Genomic DNA, 10,630 nt, shown 5'->3' on the forward strand with positions numbered 1-10,630 from the left:
CCATGTCATTTCACCACTTTTGGACATTTTCATCAATTTCTAGATTTTTTTAGTGCCTGCCCAAGCTCGGGGGTATTAAAAGCAACCGTTTAAGAGCCGTAGCTGAACCAAGAAGGTGTTTCTCTCCCATCTCCAGCCCCTCCGAGGGAGTCGTTAGAAGAAATTACCAAGATACGATCGCAGCGCCGCGGCTGATTTTATGATTTCATTGCTGAGGTGGGGTGGGGAGAGATGCTTGAGGGGGTCCTGGCTCCACTCCGGTGCTGGTGGGGATGAACCTTACAATCACAGGTCACTTAAATGGAGAAAAAACTGAGGTGATGCTGGTTTGGAGGAGAAACCATTAAAAGTTGACACTGATTTGGCTTTTCCAAACCAAAGACAGAATCAATCCCTGATGTTAGAGTGGCCAAATCCAGCTCCCTGCTTAGTGTGGTGCTGGCACACGGCTGCAGCTGGCTGGTGGGGTGTTTCCATCATCCATGAAATATGGATGTTTTATGGGTGTTTCCATCATCCATGAAATATAAAGTTGGAATTTTCTCCTCTTTTCCCCCCCCTCCTCCAATAATCATCTGCCAAATCCCAAATCGATGACTCCCACCCGCACGCCGGCCGTCGATCCGTGACGCAGCGCAGTCGTGCCAGAGAGGGTTGGTAAGGGGGTTGGAGACCCTCTTGTCACCTCCTCCTGGGGTCTGAGTGGGGGAAATGAACCCTGGGGAGGGTTGAGGGTGATTTGGGGGTTCACTTGCTTGCTGGGTGCATTTGGATCTGAACTGGGGCATTCTGGGACCACCAAACTCCATCCCAACCCCGGGATACTCGGATACACCTCATCTTTGGATAACCACGAGGCCAGCATCCCTCACTTCATTTTTAGGGGGCTGCCCCCCTCAATCTTTAAGAGAAGAAGAGGAGGGAAGGATGAAAGGATGCAGGAGGAGGGCAGGATGCACATCCCTGGTCCCCAGCTGCTGGCTCAGCCCCCCCTCGGGGGTGGGCTCAGCGACGCACGTGTTTGGGGAGGGAGGTGTGGGGACGCGTGTGTACATCGTCTATATATACCACCGTGGCACCGGCACCGGAGGAGTCACAGATCAGAGGAGCCGGCAGCCGACAGCACACCCGCAGGTAGGAAATCCACTTTAATTTCCCAATTTTCCATCAACTGGATTATTATTATTTTTATTATTATTATTTTTAAATCTGAGGATGATCCATTCAGCTTCCATTCCTAGATAAATATTCCCCTTCCTTGCTAAGAGTGAAATATTTTCCCCAGAGAGGAGGGGGAAAAAAAAAAATCCATCCTCTTCTATCCCAAGAAAGGAAAAGTTTCAGCTTCACCATCCAGTCCCTAAAATCAGAGCTGGTGGAGGGATGCAACGAGAGTCGACACGGGCCTCTCACCCACGGGGTGACGGTGGATTCCTCCAGGATGGGGGAGATATTTTGTTTTTTAAAGGATTATTTTTTTTTCCAGGAGCTCTCACACCACCACTTTCCCCATTCAATATTTCTCCCCCTTTTTTTCTTCCAGCCAAGACTTCACCAGTATCACCACGGGATGCTCCGGGAGATACCCCCAGCTTGTGAGCAATCCCCTTTTTTTCCCTCTGAAAAAGCAGAAAAAGGCAGAAAATATTTTTTTTCTTGCTTTGATTTTTTTTTTAATCCCCCCTAAAAAGCAGGAATAAATGGCTGCGATGGAGAAATATGGGGAGAAATATTTTTTCAAGAGCTTTTTTACCTCCAAACAGCTTTTCTCCATCCCACATCTGTGTTTATAGTCGTGCCGCCGCGTCTAATTTTGTCCAATTATGACCAATTACCTGATAGAGGGGAATCGACAAAAGGAAATGGGTATTTTTCCAGCGAGAACTCGGCATATATAGCCCCCCCCCACTCCTCAAATTCCTCAATTTCTCCTTCAAATCCCCCCCAAATTGGTTTGGGGGAACTGGGGAAGCGTTTTCACCGTGCCAGTGGGGGACACTGTTGGATAATATTTTGGGTTTTTGAGTGGAAAATGCTTTTGACTCCTTCCACGCTGGCTCCCAGCGGGGTCACATCCTGCCCGCTCACATCTTCCTACCCTCTGGATCAGGCCTTGGCTTTGGGAAATGTGGGAATTAATAAGGAATAAATGAATTAGGGTTGGATGTGGGAAGGGAGGAGATCCGAAATGTGCTTCTGCACGTGGTGGGGATGGATCCTGACTCGGAGCATCGCTGAGTTTAAATCCTTGCGAAGGGTTTTTTAGGATGATCCTGCTGTTGGGATAATCCGTTCTCATGTCCTAGAGGGAGAAAAAAGGCTGGAGAATCCTTTGGGAAAAGCAGGGAGCATTTCCCCAGCGTTATCCATGAGCTCTCAACCCAAATCGTATCAAATCAAGCGAATAAAAACCCATCTCAGGCAGCACCTGCTTCCCCTTCCACCTCTTCTCCTCCGGTTATTCGCGCTCCATCCTTCCCGCTGCCCCCGGAATCAACCCTGCTTCTCCCACATCATCCCACCCAGAGCAAGAATAAAACCCCCTTGTCCCGATGGATAATTAAATCCCAGCGTTATCCAAATCACAGGCTGGATTTTGGGAAAAAACTCCTATTTTTTGCCCCAAAATATTAATGAGGATAATTTAACGGGATGGAAAACTCCGAAGGATGCTGGAGCATCCCTGGGGCAGCAGTGGGGGGATCCTAAAGGTGTTTTATGGGATGGGGTGGTTGTATCCTGCCATTCCCTCTGGGATGGGTAGGTTTAGTTTTCAGGGAATAAGAGGAAGGTTGATGTCCAGGAGAAGCTCCGGTGTCCGAGGAGCCGTGGGGGTGGCTGTGGTGTGACGTCGGGGCTGTCACATCCTTCGCCGTGGTCCGTGGGTGTGAGGGCAGCAGGGATGGTCGGTGGGTTTCTTGGGAAATAGGGTCTAGGTTTGGTTTTTCCAAAGGGAAAAATAGGGGAAAAAATGAAATAAATAGGAAAAAAAGAGAGAGAAATGGGGAAAATGGGGGAAAAATGAAATAAATGGGAAAAAAGAGAGAAAAATGGGGGAAAAAGTGAAATAAATGGGAAAAAAGAGAGAAAAATGGGGAAAATGGGAGAAAAAAAATGAAATAAATGGGAAAGAAAGAGAGAAAAACGGGAGAAATGGGGGGAAAATGAAATAAATGGGAAAAAGAGAGAAAAATGGGGAAAATGGGAGAAAAATGAAATAAATGGGAAAAAAGAGAGAAAAATGGGGGAAAAAGTGAAATAAATGGGAAAAAAGAGAGAAAAATGGGGAAAATGGGAGAAAAAAAATGAAATAAATGGGAAAGAAAGAGAGAAAAACGGGAGAAATGGGGGGAAAATGAAATAAATGGGAACAAAAAGAGAGAAAAATGGGGAAAAAAGAGGGGGGAATGGAAAAAGAAAGGGGAAAAATGAGGGAAAAAAGGAGAAAAAAATAGGGGAAATGTGAGGAAAATAGGGAAAAAATGAGGGAAAATGGAAAAAATGTGAGAAAATGGGGAAAAATGGGGAAAAAATAGGAGGGAATGGAAAAAGAAAGGGGAAAAATGGGGGGAAAAGGAGAAAAAAATGGGGGAAATGTGGGGAAAATAGGGGAAAAATGAGAGAAAATGGAAAAAATGTGGAAAAAATGTGGAAAAATGTGGGAAAATGTGGGGAAAATAGGGAAAAAAGGGAAAAAATTGGGGAAAAAGGGAAAAAAATGGGAAAAAAATGAAAAAATGGGGGGAAATAGGGGAAAGGGGGAAAAAATGTTGAAAAAAAAGGGGAAAAAAGGAATATTTTTTGGGAAAAAAAGGGCATCTCTCTTTTTCCTGTGGCTCTGGGGCTGTGAAACTCAGAGAAGAGCCTCGTGCGGTCCCTGCCCCACAGCCCTGCCACCCCCCCGAGCCCCAAACACCCAGGGGCAGAAGGAAGAAATAAATCCACCACGCTGGGTCCGTCCCTTTTAACGGGTGGATTTAAGGGTTTGGGGTCCCCCATGCACAAAGGGGGGGTCGTTCCCCTCTCTCCCACCCCTGGCCAGGACCCACATCCCACCCGCCCGATAACATCTTTCAATTAACGGGGAAGAAAAGCTGATCCGTCATCCCAGAACCTCCTCCTGCAGCCAGATGGGATCTGCTTTGTCCCAGGATATTGGACTTGATGTCTCTTGGGGACATGGGGACTGGGTTGGGGGGGTGGGTTGTAACCCCGTCCCCACCTTGGCTGAACCTCATTTTGGGGTTGGAATGATTTGTTTTCCTGGGGAGCTTTCTGCTGAGCCTCTGACTCGCGCCGCCAGCCGGTTTTAATGAGACTCCATGAAGATGAAACCTTAATTCCTGCTCCTTATCAGCTTCCCCTTGTACCCACCACCAAATGACAACTGGGAACCACCAAGCTCTGTGTCACCACCCGGCTGGCAGGGATGAAAGGTGACTGTGATGTTGGTTGGGGACCCCATTGGATGTTCTACCTCTGTTGCAAGGAGTGAGGTGTCCCCTCATCCCCAAATAAATAGGGACCCCCTGTCCAGGTGGTCAATGACCCCTGCAAAAGCACCCTGAGATGCTGCTGGAGCAACACACAGGTTGCAAAGCCACCATCACCGAGGTCTTCCTCACCTCCGAGCATCATGGAATGGGGTTTCTGGGTGCTGCTCCAGCATAGAGAGACCTCAGTGCTACCAAGGGTTGCACCAACCTCCACATCCCCATCCTGCTCCTCTCCATCATGTTCATCTCATCCCCTCACTGGCTTATAAACCTGATGTCATGCAGCCCCAGGACCCACTCCCAAGGACCACAGGGATGTCAGATCCCTTCTCCTGTTGGGATGAGGGTGAGGAGTGGATCAGGAGAACCAACCCTCTTGTTTGCAGTTGGCCATGGGGATGCAGGAATTGTGGCTGCTCCTCCCTGGAAGTGTTGAAGGCCAGGTTGGATGAGGCTTTGAGCAACCTGGTCTAGTGGAAGGTGTCCCTGCTGCTGGCAGGGGGGTTGGAACTGGATGAGCTTGAAGGTCCCTTCCAACCCAAACCAGGCTGGGATTCTATGATTAATTGGGAAGGACGCGCACGGCCTTGGTCATGTCACTTAGTCACCACTTGTCACTGATGTTGGCAAAGCCAGATGGGACATGGGGGGCTCTTTGGGAATTGGCTTCGCTGCTCCACACCAGGTGGGCTCAGATCCCGGCAATCCCTGCTGGCAGCGATGGCTGAACCCTCTCTAGATAAAGACATCACCCCAGAAACAACCAAGGGAGGGAAATTGGAGTGGGACAGCCTCGCCCGGCTGCGGTGATGGTCGGATAAGGAACATCCTGCTCAGGGGACAGCTGGGGACGTGCTGCCCCACCACGTCCACCTGCTAAAATAAGCCCTGACCGGGCCTGGTGCCATCAGATAGGCTGGAAAAAAATAATCTGGGACACGTTGGATCTCTCTGGGGTTGGGGAGGCACCTGGGCTCCTTTCCCAAAGGGATAATTTTGGCAGCGAGACGGGGAACACACGGATCTGGGGGGGGGATTGAGGGGGGACGGGCTGAGAACGGGCACATCTCGGTGCAGGACTCGGTGGTGTCGGTGTTGTCCCAACGTGACGGGTTTTTTTGGGGTTGAGTTGGGTTTTTTTTGGTAGGTGCTGCTGGTGTCACCATGAGGGCTGTGATCTGGGACCTGCTGCTGCTCTGTCTCTTCGCCCGGGTGCGGGGTGACTGTCGGGGGGACTGTCTCCACTGTGACCGCCAGCTCTACCGGGACAGCTTCGATGTCTTGGTAAGTCCCTCTGCCTGCTGGCTTTGTCCCCCACCATGAGTTATGTCAACCCCAAACTGGGTGGGCACCCTCCTCCCTGCACCAGGGTTGGGTTTTGGGGTCATTGAGGGGCTTTGGCTGATGGTTGATGTGGAGGTTTAAGGGTAAGATGTCACCTGCTGTCACTGTCCCTCCTCCTTGGGCACCGCCCCCCACAGATACCATCAGAGAAGATGGTCCCAAGGGAGGGTGTAGACCTCAAATCAGCTGCTGGGAGTGATGGGGACAAGGCTGTGATGACCCAAGAATCACAGAATCACAGACTGGTGGGGTTGGAAGGGACCTCAAGAGATCATCCAGTCCAACCCCCCTGACAAAGCAGGTTCACCTTGAGCAGGTTGCACAGCAAAGTGTCCAGGTGGGTTTGAACATCTCCAGAGATGGAGACTCCACACCCTCTCTGGGCAGCCTGTCCCAGGGCTCTGGCACCCAAGAAGGGTCCCAAGACCTTGAGCACCTCCAGCTTCCCTGTCCCCATGGCTTGCAGCATTGCTGTCCCCATCTATGCCAACCCCAGACCCCCCCAGATCCCCACCCCATCCTCCAAGGAACCACCAAAATCCCTCTCTGAGCCCCACCAGGATGAGTTTGAGATCTTCACCTGAAAGGAGCCAGCAGCTTGGGAAGCCCCCAGGGCTGAGAAATGTCTTCCTAAAACCAAGGAGGACCAGTGACTTCCAGGGCAGCATGGAGATGCTGGAGCCACCCCAGTGTCACCCACTTGCTGGCAAAACCTCCTGCCCACCAATCTCCCTGGTTTTGCCCCAAAATGCTGTTTTGGAGTCTGAAGGCACCAGCGTTTCTGCAGGGACCTGCTCGGTTCTACTTCTGGAGATGCATTTTGCTTTGTCTTCCCTGGCCAGCAAGATGGAGAGGAGGTGGGATGGTTGGTGGCTCATGGGTCCTGTGCAGAGTTGTATCTCAAAGCAAGAGTAGTTTGAACCAGGAGCAGAGGAACCCAGGTGCTTGGTTTCATCTGGAAGAAGCATCGTGGTGGGATTTGGTACAACCCTCCACCACTCCCACAGCAACGGCCAAGGAAGTCCCATCAGTGACGTGGCTGATCCATCAGAAGGATCCACCATCCTTCTTCAGAGGTAGGAACAGAAGATCCCCCTGAAGTTACAGACATGCCTGCACCATCATCGCAGCTGCCAGGGCAGGACAGGGACCAGCTGATGGAGCTGGTCTTCAAGATGTGGATGAATCACCTACATCCTGGTCCCAGAGTCATCTAGGGACAGTGCAAACCCATGGTGCCACCAATAATGCCAACTGAAGATCAGAAGGAGCTTCCTCAGGTGGTTTCAGCACTGGATGTGGAGGAGCATTGGCTGGTGTTTGCTGAGGACTCCCGAAACACAGTGAGCAGAAGCCATCTCCATGTGAATTCAGACCACAGCAGGATGGCTGAGGACCCTGGAATGTTCTTGGTGCTCCTTTTGTGGATGGGTGATAGGACCACTGATGGTCTTCAGCCTGACAGTTGGGTTAATTCCTCTTGAAGCCTGTTAGCTGGTGCTCATCAGAGCTGTTACTTGCATGTGATCCACCACCTTTCATCTCCAGCGTGGTCCACTGCCAGGAGACTGTCCATCAGCTGCACACCTTACCAAATCCTTGGAGATCCCAGGACAGGATGTTGGCTCAGTGCAGGATGCCTTTGGTGTCTCCACAAGGACCCTCATAGGTGCCCCAGCCTACAAGACCCTTGTCACCACCTCACTTTGGGACAACAGTTTTTCCTTTTGTCTTTTTTTTGGTCTGAAGAACCTGGCTGCCCTCTGGGATGGAAATAAATGGGCCACGTGCTTGGGCTACAGCCCTGAGCTACCACGTTGGGACTGGTAGCACCTCCTACTTGGCAAAGTTAATGAACCCACCATGAAGAGAGTCTTGGTGAGGGTTTTGGCCTTGCAGATGGGCTGTAGCAATGAGACATGTCAATGTGAGGCCCCTTGGTGTTAAGCATTGAGAAGATCCCACCATGAACCTTACTTGGTGTTAAGCATTGAGAAGATCCCACCATGAACCTTACTTGGTGTTAAGCATTCAGAAGATCCCACCATGAAGCTAACACTGGGATGGAGACACTTCAGCATGAGGAAAGACAACTCTTTCCTTTCTGGGCCTTCCAGTCCTGGTTTCTTTGGGTAATTTTTTGGTTCTTCTACAATTTTCTCCTGGATGGTTTCCCTTGGGTGCTACTTTTGGTGGTACTGGATCATTTGGGGCTATCAGACCTCAGTGGTACCAGGTCTATGTTCTACCTTGGTGGATGAAGCCTCTTGGAAGAAGAGATGAGACACAAATGTGGTGGGATGTGCACATGGGTGCCGAGGAAGCCTGATGGCACCTCTTGATGAGGCTGCTCTTGATGGTCTTTCAAGGGATGTGGTGATGGAGGTGGGTTCCTGTGGGCTGGGAGGAGGCAGGTACCACATCTGCTCTTTAAGGAAGGCATGAAGGAGGATCTGGGAAGCTATGGGCTGGTCAGCCTCACCTCAATCCTTGGGGAGGTGGTGGAGCACATCATCCTGCAAAGCATTTCCAAACGTATGAAGGACAAGAAGGTCCTGGGGAGCGGCCAGCGTGGATTTATGAAGGTGAAGTCATGCTTGACCAACTTGGTCGCTTTCTGCAGTGAGACAACCAGCTTGTCTTGACTTTCATCAGGCTTTGATGTCATCGTGTTCCATGACATCCTTGTGGACAAGCTGCTGAAGCACAGGGTGGATAAATGGGCAGTGTGACATGGACTGAAACCTGGGGGGACCTTGACATCTTCATTAAGGACCAGGATGATGTGGCAGATGCACCCTCAGCAATCAGTTGGTGGTGCAGAGCTGGGAGGTATGGATGGTAGACAGCAGGGTCGTGCTGCCACCCAGAGGAACCTCACCAGGCTGGAGAAATGGGCTGGTAGGAACCTCATGAAGTTCAACAAGAAGAACAAAGTCCTGCCTCCAGGGGAGGAACAACCTTCAGGCACCAGGACATGCCATGGGGACACATCAGAGGTCCCTTCCCACCTCTGTTGTCCTGGGACTGATTTTTTTGGGGATCACGCCTGGCTGAAGGACCCAGCAGTGGGGAGGGATGGGGTGGTGGGATGGGAGCATGGATGTCAACAGGGAATTGTGGAGCATGTCCAGCATGGAGCAAGGCCTGTCTAGAGAAGGTTGGGAGAGGGATTGTTGAGCAGCTGCCATGGCTCCCCAGCATCTCCACCACCACCACTTCGGGGAGCCCAGGAAGAGGTTCTGGGAGGGGACACCTCCCCAGATGAGGCCAGGTAATGGTTGATGAGCTGCCGGCACCTTTCCGTGGGTGTCTTCCAACGTGTTGCATCACTGGATGGGTTGGAAGCAGGGAGATCACAAGAAGGGTGGGGGTTGGAAGGGACCTCAGGAGATCATCCAGTCCAACCCCCCTGACAAAGCAGGTTCACCTTGAGCAGGTTGCACAGGAAAGTGTCCAGGTGGGTTTGGAACATCTCCAGAGATGTTCATAGAGATGTTCTCCAGAGATGGAGACTCCACGCCCTCTCTGGGCAGCCTGTCCCAGCTCTCTATTCCAGCTTCCTTGAGCCCACTATTTGGGCTCCACCACTGAGTGTTACCTGATGTCCCACAGCCTTGATAGGACCCAAACCCACCTGACACCCATCCCCATTGTCTCCCACGTAGATCTGCATCCTGGAGTGTGAAGGCGAAGCCGTTCCACGGGCCACCTGGGAGCTGTGTGCCGCCGCCGCCGCCGGCCGAGCCGCCCCACGGCCCCGTGACCTCCAGGACACGGATGATCCCTGGCACGAAGCGGCGATGAACCGTCTGGAGGTCAACGAGATGCTGCGACGCCGAGAAAGCGAAGACGAAGGGGTTGAAGAAGCACCACCAGTGGTCACCTTCCAGCAAGCAGCAGAGGACATTTCCCGAGGATACGGTGGTTTCCCAAGAGGGACGCGCGGGTCGTGGGCCGGCGCCGATGGCCAAGGGGGTGCAGAAGAGATACGGGGGCTTCATCGGGGTCCGTAAATCGGCGAGGAAGTGGAACAACCAGAAGAGGTTTAGCGAGTTCCTGAAGCAGTACCTGGGCATGTCACCCCGTTCCAGTGAGTACGGCATCGCCGGCGGCGAACGCAACGAGATCTAAACCGGAGAGTCGGCGCCGCACGGCCGCGTCCGCCATGGCCAAAAAAGTCAACCCTCAACCCCCTTCCCAACGCGTGTCCACGGGGGGCACATTAAAAACTAAAATCCAACAAAAACCAACAAAAGAACCCAAAAAAAAAGGGTTAAAAAACCCAAAAAACAATGAAACAACCAAAAAAAAAAGGGTCAAACAATTGGAAATGGTGTGAAAATGGTGAATTGGAGATTGGGGAGGTTGGTTGGTTGGTTGGTTGGTTGGTTGGTTGGTTGGTTGGTGGTGGTGTCGCGGCGTCTGGAAGGTGATTGGGGAAAGGATGGGTCAGTGTCCCAAAAAGTAGGAGGAAAAATGAAATAGTATTTTGTTTTTTTAATGAAAAAAAAATTGAAATTAAAGAAATGGAAAAAATTTTAAAATTTTAAGAGGTGAAAAATTTTTGAAATTTAAAGAAAACGAAAAACTTTTAAAATTTTAAGAGGTGAAAAACTTTTAAAATTTACAAAAATGAAAAACTTAAAATTTTAAAGAGGTGAAAAACTTCTAAAATTAAAAAAAATGAAAAACTTTTAAAATTTTAAGCAATGAAAGACTTAAAATTTTGAAAAATGAAAAGACTTTTCAAATTTTAAGAGATGAAAAACTTTCAAAATTTAAAAAAA

At 50.5% G+C, this 10,630-nt stretch overlaps 1 protein-coding gene across 1 annotated transcript; it reads left to right on the plus strand.

Moving 5' to 3' along the window:
- The first annotated feature begins 5,660 nt into the window (after positions 1-5,660).
- On the plus strand, positions 5,661-9,974 carry PNOC (prepronociceptin). The gene is given in 3 exon segments (XM_010169310.1): positions 5,661-5,780; positions 9,509-9,796; positions 9,798-9,974. Coding segments are annotated over 3 exon segments (585 nt in total).
- Positions 9,975-10,630: the final 656 nt, after the last annotated feature.

The sequence above is a fragment of the Antrostomus carolinensis genome, unplaced genomic scaffold (assembly GCF_000700745.2).
Source record: "Antrostomus carolinensis isolate BGI_N321 unplaced genomic scaffold, ASM70074v2 scaffold5756, whole genome shotgun sequence".
Classification (NCBI taxonomy): domain Eukaryota; kingdom Metazoa; phylum Chordata; class Aves; order Caprimulgiformes; family Caprimulgidae; genus Antrostomus; species Antrostomus carolinensis.